Below are 25,940 nucleotides of genomic sequence, written 5' to 3' on the forward strand. Positions count from 1 at the left end.
TGATTCCCCAATAATCAGGTTGGTTCTGACCTCAGTCTAGAGACTCATCTGACCCAATGATTCCCCAATAATCAGGTTGGTTCTGACCCCAGTCTAGAGACTCATCTGACCCAATGATTCCCCAATAATCAGGTTGGTTCTGACCTCAGTCTAGAGACTCATCTGACCCAATGATTCCCCAACAATCAGGTTGGTTCTGACCTCAGTCTAGAGACTCATCTGACCCAATGATTCCCCAATAATCAGGTTGGTTCTGACCTCAGTCTAGAGACTCATCTGACCCAATGATTCCCCAACAATCAGGTTGGTTCTGACCTCAGTCTAGAGACTCATCTGACCCAATGATTCCCCAACAATCAGGTTGGTTCTGACCTCAGTCTAGAGACTCATCTGACCCAATGATTCCCCAATAATCAGGTTGGTTCTGACCTCAGTCTAGAGACTCATCTGACCCAATGATTCCCCAACAATCAGGTTGGTTCTGACCTCAGTCTAGAGACTCATCTGACCCAATGATTCCCCAATAATCAGGTTGGTTCTGACCTCAGTCTAGAGACTCATCTGACCCAATGATTCCCCAATAATCAGGTTGGTTCTGACCTCAGTCTAGAGACTCATCTGACCCAATGATTCCCCAACAATCAGGTTGGTTCTGACCTCAGTCTAGAGACTCATCTGACCCAATGATTCCCCAACAATCAGGTTGGTTCTGACCTCAGTCTAGAGACTCATCTGACCCAATGATTCCCCAATAATCAGGTTGGTTCTGACCTCAGTCTAGAGACTCATCTGACCCAATGATTCCCCAACAATCAGGTTGGTTCTGACCTCAGTCTAGAGACTCATCTGACCCAATGATTCCCCAATAATCAGGTTGGTTCTGACCTCAGTCTAGAGACTCATCTGACCCAATGATTCCCCAATAATCAGGTTGGTTCTGACCTCCGCGATGCATGGAAGTGTGTGGCATCGTGCCGGGACACGGGTTGAGGCGGGCGTTGCCTGCCAATCCCTACCTGCGGGGTACCGTTCATTGATGGGCCAATTGTCCACCTGCAGCGTTGCGTTGCCGCCGCTCCGGGTGAAGCGCACCACGTGGTATTTGCCGTCGTTCACCATGGCGTTGCTCTCCTCGATGGTGATGTCGTCCGTGCCCACGTTGAAAATGACCCCGACGGTCCCCTGGTCCTGTTTGGAAGCGAGAAAGGTGGGAACGGAGAGAGAGAGGAAGGAAGAAAGAAAGAGAACGGAGTCAGAGAAAGGATTCATGGAGGGCAGTGAAAGTAACATTCGTAATATTAATTAATTAATTAATTAATTAATTAGAGTTTTTATAACCCGATCTTCTCGACCTCCGAGGAGGGACTCAGGCCGGCTAACAACATAAGATTCAATACAATAAGAAAAAACAGTATAGATCATCACCACAAAGGATTACCACCTCACTTTGACGGACAGAGAGTTTCATCTATGCTGATGATCGTGCCATCACCACTCAAGCATGGAGCTTTGAGATGGTTGAACAGAAGCTCTTCGAAGCTCTAGGTGCTCTTACTGCCTATTACAGGGAAAACCAGCTGATCCCAGAGAGTTTCATCTATGCTGATGATCATGCCATCACCACTCAAGCATGGAGCTTTGAGATGGTTGAACAGAAGCTCTCCGAAGCTCTAGGTGCTCTTACTGCCTATTACAGGGAAAACCAACTGATCCCAGAGAGTTTCATCTATGCTGATGATCATGCCATCACCACTCAAGCATGGAGCTTTGAGATGGTTGAACAGAAGCTCTCCGAAGCTCTAGGTGCTCTTACTGCCTATTACAGGGAAAACCAACTGATCCCAGAGAGTTTCATCTATGCTGATGATCATGCCATCACCACTCAAGCATGGAGCTTTGAGATGGTTGAACAGAAGCTCTCCGAAGCTCTAGGTGCTCTTACTACCTATTACAGGGAAAACCAACTGATCCCAGAGAGTTTCATCTATGCTGATGATCATGCCATCACCACTCAAGCAGGGAGCTTTGAGATGGTTGAACAGAAGTTCTCCGAAGCTCTAGGTGCTCTTACTGCCTATTACAGGGAAAACCAACTGATCCCAGAGAGTTTCATCTATGCTGATGATCATGCCATCACCACTCAAGCAGGGAGCTTTGAGATGGTTGAACAGAAGCTCTCCGAAGCTCTAGGTGCTCTTACTGCCTATTACAGGGAAAACCAACTGATCCCTAATCCATCTAAAACACAGACATGCGCCTTTCACCTTAAGAACAGACAAGCATCCCGAGCTCTGAGGATTATTACCTGGGAAGGAATCCCACTGGAGCATTGCAGCGCACCCAAATCCCTGGGAGTCACTCTGGACCGTGCTCTGACTTACAAGAAGCACTGCCTGAACATCAAGCAAAAAGTGGGCGCTAGAAACAACATCATACGAAAGCTGACTGGCACAACGTGGGGATCACAACCAGACACAGTGAAGACATCTGCCCTTGCGCTATGCTACTCTGCTGCTGAGTATGCATGCCCAGTGTGGAACACATCTCACCACACTAAAGCAGTAGATGTGGCTCTTAATGAGACATGCCGCATTATCACGGGGTGTCTGCGCCCCACACCACTGGAGAAATTACACTGCTTAGCCGGTATTGCACCACCTGACATCCGCCGGGAAGTAGCAGCCAATAGTGAAAGGACCAAGGCAGAGACATCTCCAGCTCATCCCTTGTTTGGGTATCAGCCAGCACGTCAACGACTTAAATCAAGACATAGTTTTCTTAGATCTACAGAGACACTCGCTGGAACACCTCAGCAAGTGAGAGTCCAAAAGTGGCAGGCTCAAACCCAGCACCTCAATCCATGGGTGATACCAGATGAGAGACTCCCCCCTGGGCACACAGAAGACTGGGCGACTTGGAAGGCGCTGAACAGACTGCGCTCTGGCACCACGAGATGCAGAGCCAACCTCAAGAAATGGGGCCACAAAGTGGAATCCACGACATGCGAGTGTGGAGAAGAGCAAACCACTGACCGTTTGCTGCAATGCAACCTGAGCCCTGCCACATGCACAATGGAGGACCTTCTTGCGGCAACACCAGAGGCACTCCAAGTGGCCAGATACTGGTCAAAGGGCATTTAATAGAATGCCAAGTTTGCAAAATCTGTGGGTTTTTTTTCTTTTTCTTTTTAATTTGTGTGTTTGCTTTGCTCTGCTAGAACTGTAATACAATGGTATGGTTGCTGATGACACGATAAATAAATAACCACCTCATTGCTACAAAACAGGAGCTTTTTTGTTGAGTTCCAGAGCCAAAGAAGCAGATGGGAAAAACAGAAGGGGAGCATGTTTGCTCCATCAATGTTCAACATTTACTGCCATTGCCAGAAGGGACAGAGATTTTCATGTATGCTGATGATCATGCCATCACTGCTCAAACAGGGAGTTTTGATATGGTTGAACAGAAGCTCTTTGAAGCTTTAGGTACTCTTACTGCCCATTACAGAGAAAACCAGCTTGCTCCATCAATCTTTAACATTTACATAAACAACCAGCCACTGCCAGAAGGGATGGAGAGTGCCATCTATGCTGACGATCCTGCCATCACCACTCAAACAGGGAGTTTTGATATGGTCGAACAGAAGCTCTTTGAAGCTTTAGGTGCTCTTACTGACTATTACAGGGAAAACCAGCTTGCTCAATCAATGTTTAACATTTACACAAACAATCAGCCACTGCCAGGAGGGACAGAGAATTTCATCTACGCTGATGATCATGCCATCACCGCTCAAACAGGAAGGTTGAACAGAAGCTCTCTGAAGCTTTAGGTGCTCTTACTGCCTATTACAGGGAAAACCAGCTTGCTCCATCAATGTTTAACATTTACACAAACAATTAGCCACTGACAGAAGGGACAGAGAATTTCATCTACGCTGATGATCATGCCATCACCGCTCAAACAGGAAGGTTGAACAGAAGCTCTCTGAAGCTTTAGGTGCTCTTACTGCCCATTACAAAGAAAACCAGCTTGCTCCATCAATCTTTAACATTTACACAAACAATCAGCCACTGCCAGAAGGGACAGAGAGTTTCTTCTATGCTGACGATCCTGTCATCAACGCTCAAACAGGGAGTTTTGAAATGGTTGAATAGAAGCTCTCCAAAGCTTTAGGTGCTCTTATTGACTATTACAGGGAAAACCAGCTTGCTCCATCAATGTTTAACATTTACATAAACAACCAGCCACTGCCAGAAGGGATGGAGAGTGCCATCTATGCTGACGATCCTGCCATCACCACTCAAACAGGGAGTTTTGAAATGGTTGAACAGAAACTCTCTGAAGCTCTAGGAGGTCTTACTGCCTATTACAGGTTGCTCCATCAATGTTTAACATTTACACAAACAATCAGCCACTTCCAGAAGGAACAGAGAGTTTCATCTACGCTGATGATCATGCCATCACTGCTCAAACAGAGAGCTTCAAAATGGTTGAACAGAAGCTGTCTGAAGCTTTAGGTGCTCTTACTGCCTATTACAGGGAAAACCAGCCTGCTCCATCAATGTTTAACATTTACACAAACAATCAGCCACTGACAGAAGGGACAGAGAATTTCATATACGCTGATGATCATGCCATCACCGCTCAAACAGGAAGTTTTGAAATGGTGGAACACAAGCTCTCAGAAGTTTTAGGTGCTCTTACTGCCTATTACAGGGAAAACCAGCTTGCTCCATCAATGTTTAACATTTACACAATCAGCCACTGCCAGAAGGGACAGAGAGTTTCATCTATGCTGATGATTGTGTCATCACCACTCAAGCAGGGAGCTTTGAGATGGTTGAACACAAGCTCTCTGAAGCTTTAGGAATGTGGAGGAGAGCAAACCACAGACCACTGACTACAGTGCAGCCTGAGCCCTGCACCATGCACAATGGAGAACCTTCTCACCACGACACACCAAGTCGCCAGTATCATGCCAAGTTTTGAACTTTGTGGTTCTTTTTCTATACATTATAACTGTATTCTCAATTCGCTCCTGGCACGATAAATAAATCCCGCAAATGTGAGTAGTAGATTCAACTAAGCCTGACTGGAAGTAAAACGTCATCATGCAAGATTTATTTGCCTACTTACTGATAAATTACGCTTCATCAAAAATAGAAAAAATGCCCAGGGTGGTCAACATTGAAAATATAGTCCTAGAGCAATAACAACACTGGCGTAAAATGCCCAAGGAAATGGAAATATTTTGACTTCGCATCCAAATGACTGCAAAGCGGGCCTCTTTCACATCTCAACAATAGGCGCCATAGAGTGGAGTTGGCAAGGTCGGTCCCACCATTGGCTTCAGGCAACCGATGCCAGAGGGGTCGCTTTGGGAACTCCCAACCATTCCCCGATCCCTTGGGGCATCCTTCTCCTTTGCTGGAGGACAGAGTCACATGTGTCACACAGCGTGCCTGCTTGTCCTCATGTTGCCAGAGCTGAAGCAAGATTCAACTGCCAGTCAACGGCAAAGACCCGGTGATGTACCCCTGATGGATTGGTCTGCTCCCAAAAACCAATCTGAGTGGGTTGAGATATGGTTTGGAATGGTTTCCTTTGAGTGGGGAAGAGTATCCCAGTACCTTGGATGTACCCCACTTAGTTGACATTATGATGCTATCTCAGGTATGGGCAAACTCAGGCCCGCGGGCCGGATGCAGCCCCTTGAGCTCTTTTCTCAGGCCCTCCTCTCCCGCACCACCCTATCCTTCTTTCCTTCACTTTTTCCTTCTTCCTTCCCTCCCTCCTTTACCTCCCTCTTTCTCCCTCCATCCTTCCCTTCCATCCTTTCATCCTTCCCTCTTTCCTCCCTCCTTCCCCTTCTGCATCTCCTTCCTTCCCCTTTGTCTTTCCTTTCCTCTCTCTTTCCTTCCCTGCTTTCTTTCCTTCCTTCCCTTTTGTCTTTCCTTCCTGCTCTTTCTTTCCCTTTCTCCCTTCTTCCCCTTCCATACTTCCCTCTTTCTTTCTCTCTCTCTTTCTCCTTCCTTCCTTCCCTTTCATACTTCTCTCTTTACCTCTCTCTTTCTCCTTCCTTCTTTCCTTCCTTCCCTTTTGTCTTTCCTTCCCTCTCTCTTTCCTTCCTCTTTCCTTCCCTACCTTCTTTCCTTCCTTTTCTTTCTTTCCCTCTTTCTCCCTTCCTTCCCTTCCATACTTCCCTCTTTACCTCTCTCTTTCTCCTTCCTTCTTCCCTTCCTTCCCTTTTGTCTTTCCTTCCTTCTCTTTCCTTCCCTCTTTCTCCTTCCCTTCCCTTCCATATTTCCCTCTTTACCTCTCTCTTTCTCCTTCCTTCTTTCCTTCCCTTTTGTCTTTTCTTCCTTCTCTCTTTCCTTCCCCTTTTCTTCCCTTTGTCTTTCCTTCCTTCTCTTTCTTTCCCTCTTTCTCCCTTTTTTCCCTTCCATACTTCCCTTCCATATTTCCCTCTTTACCTCTCTCTTTCTCCTTCCTTCTTTCCTTCCCTTTTGTCTTTTCTTCCCTCTCTCTTTCCTTCCTCTTTTCTTCCCTTTGTCTTTCCTTCCTTCTCTTTCTTTCCCTCTTCCTCCCTTCTTTCCCTTCCATACTTCCCTCTTTCTCATTCTCTTTCTCCTTCCTTCCCTTTTGTCTTTCCTTCCCTCTCCCTTTCCTTCCTCTTTCCTTCCTGCCTTCTTTCCTTCCTTCCCTTTGTCTTTCCTTCCTTCTCTTTCTTTCCCTCTTTCTCCCCTCTTTCCCTTCTATCCTTCCCTCTTTCTCTCTCGCTTTCTTCTTCCTTCCCTTTTGTCTTTCCTTCCTTCTCTTTCCTTCCCTCTTTCTCCCTTCCTTCCCTTCTATACTTCCCTCTTTACCTCTCTCTTCCTCCTTCCTTCTTTCCTTCCTTTCCCTTTGTCTTTCCTTTCTTCTCTTTCTTTCCTTCTTTCTCCCTTCTTTCCCTTCCATACTTCCCTATTTCTCTCTTTTGCCTTCCTTCCCTTTTGTCTTTTCTTCCTTCTTTTTCCTTCTCTCTTTCTCCCTTCCTTCCCTTTCTTACTTCCCTCTTTACCTCTCTCTTTCTCCTTCCTTCTTTCCTTCCCTTTTGTCTTTCCTTCCCTCTCTCTTTCCTTCCTCTTTCCTTCCCTGCCTTCTTTCCTTCCTTCCCTTTGTCTTTCCTTCCTTCTCTTTCTTTCCCTCTTTCTCCCTTCTTTCCCTTCCATACTTCCCTCTTTCTCTCTCCCTTTCTGACTTCTTTCCCTTCCATACTTCCCTCTTTCTCTCTCTCTTTCTCCTACCTTCTTTCCTTCCTTCCCTTTTGTCTTTCCTTCCCTCTCTCTTTCCTACCCCTTTCCTTCCCTGCCTTCTTTCCTTCCTTCCCTTTGTCTTTCCTTCCTTCTCTTTCTTTCCCTCTTCCTCCCTTCTTTCCCTTCCATACTTCCCTCTTTCTCATTCTCTTTCTCCTTCCTTCCCTTTTGTCTTTCCTTCCCTCTCCCTTTCCTTCCTCTTTCCTTCCTGCCTTCTTTCCTTCCTTCCCTTTGTCTTTCCTTCCTTCTCTTTCTTTCCCTCTTTCTCCCCTCTTTCCCTTCTATCCTTCCCTCTTTCTCTCTCGCTTTCTTCTTCCTTCCCTTTTGTCTTTCCTTCCTTCTCTTTCCTTCCCTCTTTCTCCCTTCCTTCCCTTCTATACTTCCCTCTTTACCTCTCTCTTCCTCCTTCCTTCTTTCCTTCCTTTCCCTTTGTCTTTCCTTTCTTCTCTTTCTTTCCTTCTTTCTCCCTTCTTTCCCTTCCATACTTCCCTATTTCTCTCTTTTGCCTTCCTTCCCTTTTGTCTTTTCTTCCTTCTTTTTCCTTCTCTCTTTCTCCCTTCCTTCCCTTTCTTACTTCCCTCTTTACCTCTCTCTTTCTCCTTCCTTCTTTCCTTCCCTTTTGTCTTTCCTTCCCTCTCTCTTTCCTTCCTCTTTCCTTCCCTGCCTTCTTTCCTTCCTTCCCTTTGTCTTTCCTTCCTTCTCTTTCTTTCCCTCTTTCTCCCTTCTTTCCCTTCCATACTTCCCTCTTTCTCTCTCCCTTTCTGACTTCTTTCCCTTCCATACTTCCCTCTTTCTCTCTCTCTTTCTCCTACCTTCTTTCCTTCCTTCCCTTTTGTCTTTCCTTCCCTCTCTCTTTCCTACCCCTTTCCTTCCCTGCCTTCTTTCCTTCCTTCCCTTTGTCTTTCCTTCCTTCTCTTTCTTTCCCTCTTTCTCCCTTCTTTCCCTTCCATACTTCCCTCTTTCTCTCTCGCTTTCTCCTACCTTCCTTCCTTCCTTCCCTTTTGTCTTTCCTTCCCTCTCTCTTCCTCTTTCCTTCCCTGCCTTCTTTCCTTCCTTCCCTTTGTCTTTCCTTCCTTCTCTTTCTTTCCCACTTTCTCCCTTCTTTCCCTTCCATACTTCCCTCTTTCTCATTCTCTTTCTCCTTCCTTCCCTTTTGTCCTTCCTTCCTTCTCTTTCCTTTCCCTCTTTCTCCCTTCCTTCCCTTCCATACCTCCCTCTTTACCTCTCTCTTACTCCTTCCTTCCTTCTTTCCTTCCTTCCCTTTTGTCTTTCCTTTCTTTTCTTCCCTTCCTTCCCTCCCTCTTTATCCCTCCCTCCCTCCTTTCCTTCCATCTTTCCTTCTTTCCCTCTTTTCTCCTTCCTTCCTTATCTCCCTGTAGCCTTGGAAGAGACCCCTAGGGCCATCTAATCCACCCCATACAGAAAGTCACAATCCGAACCCTCTCAGCAGACGGCCATCCACTCCAACCCCGGGATCTCAGAGCTCTAGCTTTCCCCATCTCACCCCTGGTTCCCATTGGCTCCTTTTTTCCTCCTTTGCTGCAGCTCTGACTAATCGCCGCTCCTTCGTTTAATCCAGTTCCCGGTGCAGCCACCAATTGACAATGCGCTGCCTAATCTCGTTTGTCTCATCAATAAGCTAACGATCAGGCCAGCTTAATTTCATTTGCAACAGAGCAGTAATTAATCCCGCTCTGCAGCCTCATTGCAGAAAAGGGGGAGACGCACAGATCTGCAGAGCACGAGGCAGCTAGCTTGCTTGGCATTGGACTATGGGGCCAAAGGTTTATACAGCCAAAGAAGTGAGAATGGCAGGAAGCAGCCAGGCTTTGAAGCTGCAAGGCCATTGAATGCAAATCAAAGTGGCCAATTGGAACAAAACCAAAGACAGCCAAAGAAGTGAGAATGTCAGGAAGCAGCCAGGCTTCGAAGCTGCAAGGCCATTCAGTGCTAACCAAGGTGCCCAATTGCAACATTAAAACTGCTGCTACTCCGATTTGGCCCAAAAGTTTGGACAGCCAAAGAAGTGAGAACGGCAGGAAGCAGCCAGGCTTTGAAGCTGCAAGGCCATTCAGTGTTAATCAAGGTGGCCAACCGTAGCATTAAAACTGCAGTGACTCAGGTGTAAACGGCGATTTGGCCCAAAGGTTTGTACAGCCAAAGAAGTGAGAATGGCAGGAAGCAGCCAGGCTTTGAAGCTGCAAAGCCATTCAGTGCTAACCACGGTGCCCGATTGCAACATTAAAACTGCTGCTACTCCGATTTGGCCCAAAAGTTTGGACAGCCAAAGAAGTGAGAACGGCAGGAAGCAGCCAGACTTTGAAGCTGCAAGGCCATTCAATGCTAATCATAGAATCATAGAATCAAAGAGTTGGAAGAGACCTCCTGGGCCATCCAGTCCAACCCCATTCTGCCAAGAAGCAGGAATATTGCATTCAAATCACCCCAGACAGATGGCCATCCAGCCCCTGTTTAAAAGCTTCCAAAGAAGGAGCCTCCACCACACTCCGGGGCAGAGAGTTCCACTGCTGAACAGCTCTCACAGTCAGGAAGTTCTTCCTCATGTTCAGATGGAAGGTGGCCAATTGCAACATTAAAAATGTGGCAATTCAGGTGCAAACACCGATTTGGTCCAAAGGTTTGTACAGCCAAAGAAGTGAGAATGTCAGGAAGCAGCCAGGCTTTGAAGCTGCAAGGCCATTCAATGCCAACCAAGGTGGCCAATTGCACCATCCACTCTTGCCTCCAACAGACAAGAGTTCTTTCTCCCACCTGGTCATTCCACAGATATATAAAATGCACTTGCCTAGTTTCCAACGCACTTCACAACCTCTGAGGATGCCTGCAATAGATGTGGGCGAAACGTCAGGAGAGAATGCTTCTGGAACGTAGCAAGACAGTCTGGAAAACTCACAGCAACCCAGAGATTCCGGTCATGAAAGCCTTCGACAACACATTAGTACTCCCAATTGGGTTGCTGTGCGTTTTCCGGACGGAAGCATTCTCTCCTGACGTTTCGCCCACATCTATGGCAGGAATCCACACATTGTCTTTCAAATGGTGTCGCAAAAATCCCCAATACAGACTGAATGGATGCCAAGGAAGCTATTTTGCACATTTGTATGAATTACATTCATGGCCACCAACTTCCTTCCTTCCTTCTTGGCCTTTTGGCGTTTTCTCTCTCCCCGAAATCAGCCCATAACTCACACGGGCCGTTCTTTCCAAGCAAAGGGTGCTTATGTGGTTATAAAGAGCTCCCGATGAGTTATGGGCGCTCGCACCGCCGAGGGTCACAACTCAAGAGAGCTGTCACCTTAAGTAACACTCGGTTTTCTCTTGGCGGAAAGGCTAAGTACGAGGCGTGTGCGTTGGTATCGAAAATCGTCGGATATTCTATATAATGTAATGTTCGTTTGTGGGATTAACATAATGCAAAAACCACTGGATGAATTTGGACACAAAACACCTCTCAGGCCAACGAGTGACCATCTATCTATCTATGTATATAATAAAAGTCAGTGTTTGCATGTGGAGGGAGGACGGGAGGTGTATGTGGCAGCGTTCTGATTGGCTGCCACTGTGGTACAATTTGCATATGGTCTCTTATTGGCCAGCCTCAAAACTCCAACATTCTGAGGGGACAGTAGAGAGGAAAAGGCCTGAGGCTGTGTCAGAAAATTACCAATACAGACCAAACTTGGCACACAGAGCCCACAAGACCCACTCTACATCCTACTGCAGTTTGGAGGAGGATGGAGCATGGATGATGGGACTTGCAGTACTGTCACTCACTTTCTGAGACTGCTGTGATCCCCACCCAATGACTGAATCAAGACCAAACTTGGCACACAGAGCCCTCATGACCCACTCTACATCCTACTGCAGTTTGGAGGAGGATGGACCATGGATGATGGGACTTGCAGTACCATCACTCACTTTCTGAGACTGCTGTGATCCTCACCCAATGACTGAATCAAGACCAAACTTGGCACACAGAGCCCTCATGACCCACTCTACATCCTACTGCAGTTTGGAGGAGGATGGAGCATGGATGATGGGACTTGCAGTACTGTCACTCACTTTCTGAGACTGCTGTGATCCTCACCCAATGACTGAATCAAGACCAAACTTGGCACACAGTACCTTCACTCACTTCCAGAGACCACAGCAACACTCATCCAATTACCACTACAGACCAAACTTGGAACACAGAGCCCACAAGACCCACACTGCATCCTACTGCAGTTTGGAGGAGGATGGACCATGGATGATGGGACTTACAGTAGCTTCACTCACTTCCAGAGACCACAGCAACACTCATCCAATTACCAATACAGACAAACTTGGCACACAGAGCCCTCATGATTCACTCTACATCCTGGTGCTGTTTGGAAGAGGACAGATCATGGATGATGGGACTTACAGTACCTTCACTCATTTCCAGAGACCATAGCAACACTCATCCAATTACCAATACAGACCAAACTTGGCACACAGAGCTCTCATGACCCACTCTACATCCTGGTGCTGTTTGGAGGAGGGCAGACCATGGATGATGGGACTTGCAGTACCTTCACTCACTTCCAGAGACCACAGCAACACTCATACAGACCAAACTTGGCACACAGAGCCCTCATGACCCACTCTACATCCTGGTGCTGTTTGGAGGAGGGCAGACCATGGATGATGGGACTTACAGTACCTTCACTCACTTCCAGAGACCACAGCAACACTCATCCAATTACCAATACAGACCAAACTTGGCACACAGAGCCCTCATGACCCACTCTACATCCTGGTGCTGTTTGGAGGAGGACAGACCATGGATGATGGGACTTGCAGTACCTTCACTCACTTCCAGAGACCACAGCAACACTCATCCAATTACCAATACAGACCAAACTTGGCACACAGAGCCCTCATGACCCACTCTACATCCTGGTGCTGTTTGGAGGAGGACGGACCATGGATGATGGGACTTGTAGTACCTTTACTCACTTCCAGAGACCACCGCAACACTCATCCAAATACCAATAAAGAACAAACCTGGCATACAGAACCGCCATTACCCACTTTCTCTAATAACCCGGGCAGTGTGGGTCCCCAAGCTAGTCACTCATAAAAAAACACAGTAGAACAGACTTAGAAAGCCAAAAATTAAAAAATACATTACAACGCATGGAGGTGAACCATAAATCCCAGCAACTACAACTCCCAAATGTCAAGGTCTATTTTCCCCAAACTCCACCAGTGTTAACATTTGGTTATATTGAGTATTCATGCCAAGTTTGGTCCAGATCCATCATTTTTTGATTCCATAGTGCTCTCTGGATGTAGGCGAACTACAACTCCCAAACTCAAGGTCAATACCCACCAAACCCTTCCAGTATTTTCAGTTGGTCGTGGGAGTTCTGTGTGCCAAGTTTGGTTCAATGCCATCATTGTTGGGGTTCAGAATTCTCTTTGATTGGAGGGGAACTATAAATCCCAGCAACTACAACTCCCAAATGTCAAGGTCTATTTTCCCCCAAACTCCACCAGTATTTTCAGTTGGTCGTGGGAGTTCTGTGTGCCAAGTTTGGTTCAATGCCATCATTGTTGGGGTTCAGAATGCTCTTTGATTGGAGGGGAACTATAAATCCCAGCAACTACAACTCCCAAATGTCAAGGTCTATTTTTCCCCAAACTCCACCAGTATTTTCAGTTGGTCGTGGGAGTTCTGTGTGCCAAGTTTGGTTCAATGCCATCGTTGTTGGGTTTCAGAATGCTCTTTGATTGGGGGTGAACTATACATCCCAGCAACTACAACTCCCAAATGTCAAGGTCTTTTCCCCAGACTCCACCAGTGTTTTGATAAACACAACTTTGCTAAATCCTAGAGAACATAAAGTGCTTTCAAAATAACTCCTTTTCCTTTGGACTGTCGCCATAAGGAAGGCACCACGGGGGGCAGCCAGCCGTTTGGAGTCGCTAATACGTGAAATTACCGAATCTGCAAAGAGGACTACGGTAAGTAAGTAATAGTATAAGTCTGTGCTAAGCTGAAGTGATGTGGTTGCGTGTCCTAAAGACAGATGGACATTCAAGGGGATTGTTGTGGTTGCTTTTTGGGGAGATCAACGGTTTATGGTCTAAACTAGACTTTCTCAACCTGGGGGGTCTAGAAAATGCCTAGAGAGGATTGATACTCTAGGACGGAGTTTCTCAACTTGGGGGTCGCGGCCACTGGAGGGATCGCGCGGTCAAGGGGAGGGCTGTTTATGAGACTACAAGTGAGGAGGGGAGAGAAGTGTGGTGCGCATGCGAGAAAGAGTGCACGAGGCTGGAGGGAGGAAGTCCCTTCAAGACATGGGGCGTCTGTGTGGGGACTTTGGCCCAATTCTATTGTTGGTGAGGTTCGGAATGCTCTTTGATTGTAGGTGAACTATAAATCCCAGCAACTACAACTCCCAAATGTCAAGGTCTATTTTACCCAAATTCCACCAGTGTTCACATTAGGACACATTGAGTATTTGTGTCAAGTTTGGTCCAGATCCATCATTGTTTGAGTCCACAGTGCTCCCTGGGTATAGGTGGACTACAACTCAAAAACTCAAGGTCAACGCTCACCAAACCCTTCCAGTATTTTCTATTGATCATGGGAGTTCTGTGCCATCCTCAGTGGAGCTCAAGTTTGGTTCAATTCCAGCGTTGGTGGAGCTCAGAATGCTCTTTGATTGTAGGTGAACTATACATCCCAGCAACTACAACTTACAAATGTCAAGGTCTGTTTTCCCCAAATTCCACGAGTGTTCCACATTTGGGCATATTGAGTATCTGTGCCAAGTTTGGTCCAGATCGATCATTGTTTGAGTCCACAGTGCTATCTGGATATAGGTGAACTACAACTCCAAAACTCAAGGTCAATGCCCACCAAACCCTTCTAGTATTTTCTGTTGGTCATGGGAGTTCTGTATGCCAAGTTTGGCTCAATTCCACTGCTGGTGGAGTTCAGAATGCTCTTTAATAGTAGGTGAACTATAAATCCCAGCAACTACAACTCCCAAATGACAAAATCAATCTCCAACCCCATCAATATTCAAATTTGGGCATATCAGGTATTTGTGCCAAATTTGGTCCAGTGGATGAAAATATATCCTGCATATCAGATATTTACGTGACAATTCATGACAGTAGCAAAACGACAGTTATGAAGTAGCAGCAAAAATAATTTTATGGTTGGGGGTCACCACCACATAAGGATCTGTATTAAGGGGGATTTATAGTTCAACTACAATCAAAGAGCATTCTGAACTCCACCAACGATGGAATTGAACCAAACTTGACACACAGACCTCCCATGACCAACAGAAAATACTGAAAGGGTTTGGTCAACATTGACCATGAGTTTGGGAGTTGTAGTTCACCTACATCCAGAGAGCACTGTGGACTCAAACAATGATAGATCTGGACCAAAATTAGCACAGATACTCAATATGCCCAAATGTGGACACTGGTGGAGTATGGGGAAACTAGACCTTGACGTTTTGGAGTTGTAGTTGCTGGGATTTATAGTTCAACTACAATCAAAGAGCATTCTGAACTCCACCACCAATGGAATTGAACCAAACTTGGCACACAGACCTCCCATGGCCAACAGAAAATACTGAAAGGGTTTGGTCAGAATTGACCTTGAGTTTTGGAGTTGTAGTTCACCTACATCCAGAGAGCACTGTGTACTCAAACAATGATAGATCTGGACCAAACTTGTCACGGATACTAAATATGCCCAAATTTGAACACTAGTGGAGTGTTCAAATTAGTGGAGTGTTCCCATTGACATTTGGGAGTTGTAGTTGCTGGGATTTATAGTTCCCCTCCAATCAAAGAGTATTCTGAATTCCACCAGCGATGGAATTGAACCAAACTTGGCACACAGAGCTTCCATAACCAACAGAAAATACTGAAAGTGTTTGGTCAACATTGACCTTGAGTTTTGGAGTTGTAGTTCACCTACATCCAGAGAGCACTGTGGACTCAAACAATGATAAATCTGGACCAAACTTGTCACGGATACTAAATATTCCCAAATGTGGACCCTGGTGGAGTTTGGGGAAAATAGACCTTGACGTTTTGGAGTTGTAGTTGTTGAGATTTATAGTTCAACTACAATCAAAAAACATTCTGAACTCCACCACCAATGGAATTGAACCAAACTCGGCACACAGACCTTCCATGACCAACAGAAAATACTGGAAGGGTTTGGTCAACATTGACCATGAGTTTTGGAGTTGTAGTTCACCTACATCCAGAGAGCACTGTGGACTCAAACAATGATGGATCTGGACCAAACTTGGCACAAATACACAATATGCCCAAATGTGGACACTGGTGGAGTATGGGGAAAATAGACCTTGACATTTGGGAGTTGCCCAAATTTGAACACTAGCGGAGTGTTCAAATTAGTGGAGTGTTCCCATTGATGTTTGGGAGTTGGACCAAACTTGTCACGGATACTAAATATGCCCAAATGTGGACACTAGTGGAGTATGGGGAAAATAGACCTTGACATTTGGGAGTTGTAGTTGCTGGGATTTATAGTTCAACTACAATCAAAGAGCATTCTGGACTCCACCATTGATGGAACTGAACCAAACTTGGCACACAGACCTTCCATGACCAACAGAAAACACTGGAAGGGTTTGGTAGGCATTGACCTTGAGCTTTGGAGTTGTAGTTCACCTACATCCAGAGAGCACTGTGGACTCAAACGATGATGGATCTGGACCAAACTTGGCACTGATACTCAATATGCCCAAATGTGGACATTGGTGGAGTATGGAGAAAATAGACCTTGACATTTGGGAGATATAGTTGTTGGGATTTATAGTCCACCTACAATCAAGGAGCATTATGAACTCAATGAACGATGGAATTGAACCAAACTTGACACACAGAACCCCCATGACCAACAGAAAATACTGTGTTTTGTGATGGTCTTTGGTGACCCCTCTGACACCCCCAGGGGTCCCGACCCCCAGGTTGAGAAAGGCTGTCCTATAGATTTGAGCTTCCTCAATTCCTGGATTGACATTTCAAAATACCAGCTTTCCAGTTTGACGGTTTTGCCAGTTTCCCAAGGGTCCCAGACTCCTCTCCTTCCCCGCAGAAACCAAAAACCGTGAAGTTGATTCAACCAAGGTGATGAATTCATTAGCACCCATTTGCATATGACTAATAATTGGGAAAAACCAGATGTGTGCATGTGTGTATATACCTTTTTATATGCACAAACGTGCCAGGGCTTTGGGTGGATGACACACCGGCGCATTGTTTGGCGCACGAAGAAGAGCTTGGGAAAGGATGGAAGGAGAGGGCTCCCTCATGCACTGAAAGAAGGGGGAAATGTCCCTTCAAAGTACATTGCACTCGGTTGCTGTGTTTTCTCTGGCCATGTTTCAGAAGCATTCTCTCCTGACGTTTCGCCCACACCTATGGCAGGCATCCTCAGAGGTTGTGAGGTCTGTTGGAAACCAGGCAAATGGGGTTTCTATATATCACTGTGGAATAATGTCCAGGGTGGAAGAAAGAACTCTTGTCTGTTGACTGTTGCAATTGGCCGCTTTGATTTTGCACTGAATGGCCTTGCAGCTTCAAAGCCTGGCTGCTTCCCGGCATTCTCCCATCTTTGGCTGTCCAAACCTTTGGGCCAAATCGGAGTAGCCGCAGTTTTAACGTTGCAATTGGCCACTTTGATTTTGCACCGAATGGCCTTGCAGCTTCAAAGCCTGGCTGCTTCCTGCCATTCTCACTTATTTGACTGTACAAACCTTTGGGCCAAATTGGCATTTGCACCTGAGTCGCTGCACTTTTAATGTTGCAGTTGGCCATCTTGATTAGCATTGAATGGCCTTGCAGCTACAAAGCCTGGCTGCTTCCTGCCATTCTCACTTCTTTGGCTGTACAAACCTTTGAGCCAAATCGGTGTTTCCACCTGAGTCGCTGCACTTTTAATGTTGCAGTTGGCCATCTTGATTAGCATTGAATGGCCTTGCAGCTTCAAAGCCCGGCTGCTTCCTGCCATTCTCACTTATTTGACTGTACAAACCTTTGGGCCAAATTGGCGTTTGCACCTGAGTTGCCACATTTTTAATGTTGCAATTGGCACCACCTTGATTCGCACTGAATGGCCTTGCAGCTTCAAAGCCTGCCTGCTTCCTGCCATTCTCACATCTTTGGCTGTACAAACCTTTGGGCCAAATCGGCGTTTGCACCTGAGTTACCACATTTTTGGGCCAAATCGTAGCCAATTTGATTTTGCAATTGGCCACTTTGATTTTGCACTGAGTCGCCTTGCAACTTCAAAGCCTGGCTGCTTCCTGCCATTCTCACTTCTTTGGCTGTACAAACCTTTGGGCCAAATCGGCGTTTGCACCTGAGTTACCACATTTTTAATGTTGCAGTTGTCTGTCTTGATTAGCATTGAATGGCCTTACAGCTTCAAAGCCTGGCTGCTTCCTGGCATTCTCCCATCTTTGGCTGTACAAAACCTTTGGCCAAATCGGCATTTGCACCTGAGTTACCACATTTTTAATGTTGCAGTTGGCCGTCTTGATTAGCATTGAATGGCCTTGCAGCTTCAAAGCCTGGCTGCTTCCTGCCATTCTCACTTCTTTGGCTGTACAAACCTTTGGGCCAAATTGGCGTTTGCACCTGAGTTGCCACAGTTTTAATGTTGCAATTGGCACCGCCTTGATTAGCATTGAATGGCCTTGCAGCTTCAAAGCCTGGCTGCTTCCTGCCATTCTCACTTCTTTGGCTGCACAAACCTTTGGGCCAAATCAGTGTTTCTATGGAAATAATTTTTCCATTTTTTCATAATTTGGGATATGATGTTTACACCTTGACTGGCTTGTGATAATAATAATAATAATAATAATAATAATAGTATTTTCGGTGGAAGTTAGGGATGCAATCCTTTAATAGGTTTCTATAGAAATAATTTTTCCATTTTTTTCATAATTTGGGATATGATGTTTACACCTTGACTGGCTTGTGATAATAATAATAATAATAATAATAATAATAATAATAAGTTGTTGTAGGTTTTTTCGGGCTATATGGCCATGGTCTAGAGGCATTCTCTCCTGACGTTTCGCTTGCATCTATGGCAAGCATCCTCAGAGGTAGTGAGGACTGTTGGAACTAGGAAAAGGAGGTTTATATATCTGTGGAATGACCAGGGTGGGACAAAGGACTCTTGTCTGTTGGAGCTAGGTGTGAATGTTTCAACTGACCACCTTGATTAGCATTTAATGGCTTGGAAGTGCCTGGGGGGAATCTTTTGTTGAGAGGTGATTTGATGTGCCTTCGACAATACAATAATAATAATAATATTTTTGGTGGAAGTTAGGGATGCAATCCTTTTTCCAATTTATTTTTCATAATTTGGGATTTATTATGCAAAAATTGATTTTTATTTTTTTGTGGCTGAAGGCCCGACACTCTCTTCCAGAATGAAATGCAATTCAATAAGCATGGAATCATGGGAGTTGTAGTCTTCTGTGCCAACGAGTGCCAAGCGACAACTCTGCGGATTCCACAGTTCAAGTGGATGTAGCGTACCTGGATTTCAGGAAGGCCTTCTTTGACAAGGTCCCCCATGACCTTCTGGCAAGGAAACTAGTCCAATGTGGGCGAGGCAAAACTACGGTGAGCTGGATCTGTAATTGGTTAAGTGGACGAACACAGAGAGTGCTCACTAATGCTTCCTCTTCATCTTGGAAAGAAGTGACAAGTGGAGTGCCACAAGCAGGGTTCCGTCCTGGGCCCGGTCCTGTTCAACATCTTTATTAATGACTTAGATGAAGGGCTAGAAGGCATGATCATCAAGTTTGCAGATGGGACCAAATTGGGAGAGAGAGCCAATACTCCAGAGGACAGGAGCAGGATGCAAAACGATCTTGACAGATTAGAGAGATGATTGGCCAAAACTAAGAAAATGAAGTTCAACAGTGACAAATGCAAGATACTCCACTTTGGCAGAAAAAATGAAAGATACAGAATGGGGGACAATGCCTGGCTCGAGAGCAGTACGTGTGAAAAAGATCTTGGAGTCCTCGTGGACAAGAAGTTAAACATGAGCCAGGAATGTGATGTGGCGGCAAAAAAAGCCAATGGGATTTTGGCCTGCATCAAGAGGAGCATAGTGTCTAGGTCCAGGGAAGTCATGCTACCCCTCTATTCTGCTTTGGTTAGACCACACCTGGAATGTTGTGTCCAATTCTGGGCACCACAATTCAAGAGAGATATTGACAAGCTGGAATGTGTCCAGAGGAGGGCAACTCAAATGATCAAGGGTCTGGAGAACAAGCCCTAAGAGGAGCGGCTTAAGGAGCTGGGCATGTTTAGCCTGAAGAAGAGAAGGCTGAGAGGAGATATGATAGCCATGTATAAATATGTGAGAGGAAGCCACAGGGAGGAGGGAGCAAGCTTGTTCTCTGCTTCCTTGGAGACTAGGACGCAATGGAACAATGGCTTCAAACTACAAGAGAGGAGATTCCATCTGAACATGAGGAAGAGCTTCCTGACTGTGAGAGCCGTTCAGCAGTGGAACTCTCTGCCCCGGAGTGTGGTTGAGGCTCCTTCTTTGGAAGCTTTTAAGCAGAGGCTGGATGGCCATCTGTCAGGGGTGATTTGAATGCAATATTCCTGCTTCTTGGCAGAATGGGGTTGGACTGGATGGCCCAAGAGGTCTCTTCCAACTCTTTGATTCTATGATTCTAAGTCGATGCGCTGTCCATGGTCCTGTAATACTTGTAAGCTGCACAGAAAGCTTAGCGAAAGCCCAAGAGAAGCCATCCTTTCCAATCTGGGCATCCTGAACTCCTTGGCATCGAGGACGGAATCCCTCTGACGGCAAATCCCCACCAAAGCGAGAGTGCTGCCACCACCGCCAATGCTGCGTGGAGCCACTGCGGGGAGGCAGGGTGGAAGGGGACGGTGGTGGCGTCATTAAGGGCTTATTATGCTAAGCAGTGATTAATACCACGCGGTGGGAGCGGCTGGCTGGCGGTGCGTGCTCATGCTGCTTATTAGAGCCATGCATGTAATTATTGCATTAAACCCCGATTATCAGAGCGCAGGGGCGTGGGCACTTCATCAATGCCCGCCCGGCCCCCCACAGATTGGAGAGGCAACGGCAAGAGAACCATCGCATCCTACAGTTGGTAGGGATTCTCAAGGGCCATCCAGTCCAACCCTCTTCTACCAAGCCCTCCCGACAGATGGCCATCCAGCCTGTGCTTAAATACCTCGAGAGAAGGAGATGCCATCATCAGTGACATTACTATCAAAATAATAATAATAATAATAATACAACTGCAAAGATGGTTTCAGTGGTAATAGGAACACTGGGTGCAGTGCCTAAAGACCTTGGCCTGCACTTAAACACAATCGGCGCTGACAGAGGCGGCCCTAGGTAATTTTCAACAGTAAGCAAATAGTATTTTGGCGCCCCCCCCCCACCCCCCAACCAATCACTGATATATATTTTCTGTTCATTGTGGGAGTTCTGTGTGCCATATATATATACTGTTTGGTGCCTCAAATGAGCAGTCCTCGAAAGGCTACCAAGTTCCTATGGGTGGTATGGAATGGGCACGGATGCCATCGCAGCTACGCTCTGCCTTGGTCGTTATCGAGAGCTGGGCATATAATCCATCACCCCAAACGCTTGCTTGCTTGCTCCGGGGTCAGAGCCGCTGACGGTGACAAGCCTTGGCAGCCAAAACCTTGGGTGACAAATGGCACCAACTAGATGTAACGCCAGCACCCAATGCAACCCGCTCCTGACCCTTGGCTGAACAATGGAGCCGAAGGTCGTAAATTCCAATAAGCTAAATGCACCTCTGTCAGAAATAACCGTACAAGTCTGTACCACTTTGTCTTGCCGGTTCCTTATGCCAACGACCAACAGTAGGACCATGCCGGCTCACAAGCCATCACCCACTACAGCAGTAGGTCTCAACCTTCCTAATGCCACGACCCCTTAATACAGTTCCTCATGTTGTGGTGACCCCCAAACATCGTTGGTGGAGCTCAAAATGCTCTTTGATTGTAGGTGAACTATAAATCCTAGCAACTACAACTCCCAAATGTCAAGGTCTATTTTCTCCCAAACTCCACCAGTGTCCACATTTGGGCATATTGACTATTCATGCCAACGACTTACGACGATTTCCGATACATCGAAACTTAAGAATCAAAGTAATGAAATGGTTCGATTTCGTAATGTTTTGGCTTGATTGCGCGTCAGAATACATGTCGTAAGTCCGAAACATCCGAAGAACATCCGACTTACGATGATTTCCGATACATCGAAACTTAAGAATCGAAGTAATGAAAGGGTTCGATTTCTTAATGTTTTGGCTTGTGTGTTGGAATACATGTCGTAAGTCGGAAACATCCGTAGAATATCCGACTTACGATGATTTCCGATACATCGGAACATAAGAATCGAAGTAATGAAAGGGTTCGATTTCTTAATGTTTTGGCTTGTGTGTTGGAATACATGTCGTAAGTCGGAAACATCCGAAGAACATCCGACTTACGATGATTTCTGATACATCGAAACTTAAGAATCGAAGTAATGGAATGGTGCGATTTCTTAATGTTTTGGCTTGCGTGCACGTCAGAACACATGTCGTAAGTCGGAAAAATCCGAAGAATATCCGACTTACGATGATTTCCGATACATCGAAACTTAAGAATCGAAGTAATGGAATGGTGCGATATCGTAATGTTTTGGCTTGCGTGCACGTCGGAATACATGTCGTAAGTCGGAAACATCTGAAGAACATCCGACTTACGATGATTTCTGATACATCGAAACGTAAGAACTGAAGTAATGGAAGGGTTCAATTTCTTAATGTTTGGCTTGTGTGCCCGTCGGAATACAAGTCGTATGTTGGAAACATCCGAAGAACATCCGACTTACGATGATTTCCGATACATCGAAACTTAAGAATCGAAGTAATGAAATGGTTCGATTTCGTAATGTTTTGGCTTGCGTGCACGTCAGAACACATGTCGTAAGTCGGAAAAATCCGAAGAATATCCGACTTACGATGATTTCTAATACATCGGAACATAAGAATCGAAGTAGTTAAAGGGTTCAATTTCGTAATGTTTTGGCTTGTGTGCCCGTCGGAATACAAGTCGTAAGTCGGAAAAATCCGAAGAACATCCGACTTACGATGATTTCCGATACATCGAAACTTAAGAATCGAAGTAATGGAAGGGTTCGATTTCTTAATGTTGTTGCTTGCGTGCGTGTTGGAATACAAGTCGTGTCGGAAACATCCGAAGAACATCCGACTTACGATGATTTCCGATACAAGCACACACGCCTCGTACTTAGCCTTTCCGCCAAGAGAAAACCGACTGTTACTTAAGGTGACAGCTCTCTTGAATTGTGACCCTCTGCGCTGTGAGATTCAATAATTGTATGTATTCGTGACCCCTCTGAAACCCCTTCGCGACGCTGCATTCGCATATTAAAAAGCTCAGGCTTAGGATACGTATGTTCCCGCCGGAAAGCTCTCTTCTTTCCTCCGAGATTCACGAAAACCAGGAAAAAAAGGGGGATTCATGGGTCAGTGCAAATGTCACGCCATTCCACGGCACACTTCTGGGAAGGGTGAAGGAAAAGGGACAAAGTGATGACAGATCCCTAAAATGGCTGGCAAGGTGGCTGCGTGTGGGATGCCCCTATCGCTTGGCACGAGGTGACAGCCGTGGAGCTATCGCTGGGCTGTGACTGGCACACTTAGGGCGAGATTTATGTCACTCACGGAGGCTGGAAATTAAAAAGAGAGTGAGAGAGAAAGAAAGAGGCGCCGGAGGGGAAGAAGGAGGGATGGATTTACGAGAGGAGATGGGAGGGAGAGTTGGCAGGCGGCTCGCTGGCACAATAACTCCTGGGCTCGGGTGAGCGAGCAACCATGGCTGAGTGGCCCCACCGCCAAGGGTGTAATGGACCATGTAAGGCCAGAGCGAGAGAGAAAGAGGACGCTTGTCTACTCCAAGATGGCTGCCAAGGCACCAAAATGGCTGCCCACGCAGGTTGGCGGCTTACGGGATTTGTGTTAGTCGCCCATCTTTGGGAAAATAGAGAACGTGTTTGATCATGCATTGATTAGCAACTTGAGCCTCACCTGCTGATTTCATCCGAAATCTTTGCGAAAGGCACAACAGGAGGTCCGACGGGATATATTTATTTTTAATGGAGAAGGGAAAGACGCATTTAGCGGGCTTGAGAATCCTACACTGGACCCACAACCCATTTACAAGTCTCTTGGTGTTGGAAATAGCAACTTCTACAAGCCTCGTTTTTTTTATGAATGCTCCCATTAGAAAATATAACTATGTGGGTGAACTACATTTCCCGGAATCGTGGGTCAATCCCCTCCAAACTATGCATAGTTGGCCATGTTGCGTCTGTGTGCCAAGTTAGGTCCGGATCTGTCGTCGACTGGGTTCATTCCTCTCTGGATAAGAGTGAACTACAACTCCCAGATTCCCAAGACAATCACGCTCAAATCCTGCCAGTATTTACAGTTGGGCATGTTGGGTCTGCGTCCCAAGTTAGGTCTAGATCTGTCATCGACTGGGTTCATTCCTCTCTGGATAAGGGTGAACTACAACTCCCAGATTCCCAGGACAATCACACTCAAATCCTGCCAGTATTTACAGTTGGTCATGTTGGGTCTGCGTGCCAAGTTAGGTCCAGATCTGTCATAGACTGGGTTCATTCCTCTCTGGATAAGAGTGAACTACAACTCCCAGATTCCCAAGGCAATCATGCTCAAACCCTGCCTGTATTTACAGTTGGTCATGTTGGGTCTGTGTGCCAAGTTAGGTCCAGATCTGTCGTCGACTGGGTTCATTCCAAACTGGATAAGAGGGAACTACAACTCCCAGATTCCCAGGACAATCACGCTCAAACCCTGCCAGTATTTACAGTTGGGCATGTTGGGTCTGCGTGCCAAGTTAGGTCTAGATCTGTCATCGACTGGGTTCATTCCTCTCTGGATAAGGGTGAACTACAACTCCCAGATTCCCAGAACAATCACACTCAAATCCTGCCTGTATTTACAGTTGGTCATGTTGGGTCTGTGTGCCAAGTTAGGTCCAGATCTGTCGTCGACTGGGTTCATTCCTCTCTGGATAAGGGTGAACTACAACTCCCAGATTCCCAGGGCAATCATGCTCAAACCCTGCCAGTATTTACCGTTGGCCATGTTGGGTCTGTGTGCCAAGTTAGGTCCAGATCTGTCGTTTCTGCATAAGGGTGAACTACAACTCCCAGATTCCCAGGGCAATCACGTTCAAACCCTGCCTGTATTTACAGTTGGCCATGTTGGGTCTGTGTGCCAAATTTGATCCAGATCTGTTGTCTCTGGATGAGGATGAACTACAACTCCCAGATTCCCAAGACAATCATGCTCAAACACTGCCAGTATTTACAGTTGGTCATGTTGGGTCTGTGTGCCAAGTTTGGTCCAGATCTGTCGTCGACTGGGTTCATTCCTCTCTGGATAAGGGTGAACTACAACTCCCAGATTCCCAGGACAATCTCACTCAAATCCTGCCAGTATTTACAGTTGGGCATGTTGGGTCTGCGTGCCAAGTTAGGTCTAGATCTGTCATCGACTGGGTTCATTCCTCTCTGGATAAAGGTGAACTACAACTCCCAGATTCCTAGGGCAATCACACTCAAACCCTACCAGCATGCACAGTTGGCCATGTTGGGTCTATGTACCATGTTAGGTCCAGATCTGTCATCGACTGGGATTAGTGCTCTCTGGATAAGGGTGAACTACAACTCCCAGAATCCCAGGACAATCACACTTAAACCCTGCCTGTATTTACAGTTGGCCATGTTGGGTCTTCGTGCCAAGTTAGGTCTGGATCTGTCACTGACTGGGTTCATTCCCTTCTGGATAAGGGTGAACTACAACACCCAGATTCCCTGGGCTCAAACCCTACCAGTATTTACCGTTGGCCATGTTGGGTCTGTGTGCCAAGTTAGGTCTGGATCTGTCGTCGACTGGGTTCTTTCCTCTCTGGGTAAGAGTGAACTACAACTCCCAGATTCCCAGGACAATCATGCTCAAATCCTGCTAGTATGCATAGTTGGCCATGTTGGGTCTGTGTGCCAAGTTAGGTCCAGATCCGTCGTCGACTGGGTTCATTCCTCTCTAGATAAGGGTGAACTACAACTCCCAGATTCCCAGGGCAATCACACTCAAACCCTGCCAGTATTTACCGTTGGCCATGTTGGGTCTGTGTGCCAAGTGTGATCCAGATCCATCATTGTTTGAGTGCACAGTGCTCTCTGGATGGAGGTGAACTACAACTCCCAGATTCCCAGGTGAACTACAACTCCCAAACTCAATATCAATGCCCATCAAGCCCTTCCAGTATTTTCTGTTGGTCATGGGAGTTCCGTGTGCCAAGTTAGGTTCAGCTCCATTGGTAGTGGAGTTCAGAATGGTCTTTGATTGTAGGTGAACTATAAATCCCAGCAACTACAACTCCCAAATATCAAGGTCGATTTCCCCCAAACTCCACCAATGTTCACATTTGGGCATATTGAGCATT

General features: G+C 46.3%; 1 protein-coding gene across 23 annotated transcripts in view; it reads right to left on the reverse strand.

The window, feature by feature from the left end:
- Positions 1–25,940, reverse strand: part of NRXN2 (neurexin 2) — an 888,378-nt gene that overhangs the window by 136,153 nt on the left and 726,285 nt on the right. For all 23 annotated transcript variants that reach the window (XM_067472511.1, XM_067472506.1, XM_067472510.1 and 20 more), the window contains one exon: positions 1,017–1,188. In XM_067472511.1, coding sequence (XP_067328612.1) covers positions 1,017–1,188 — 172 coding nt within the window. The remainder of the gene's footprint in view (positions 1–1,016; positions 1,189–25,940) is intronic.

The sequence above is a fragment of the Anolis sagrei genome, chromosome 12 (assembly GCF_037176765.1).
Source record: "Anolis sagrei isolate rAnoSag1 chromosome 12, rAnoSag1.mat, whole genome shotgun sequence".
In the NCBI taxonomy this organism is placed as follows: domain Eukaryota; kingdom Metazoa; phylum Chordata; class Lepidosauria; order Squamata; family Dactyloidae; genus Anolis; species Anolis sagrei.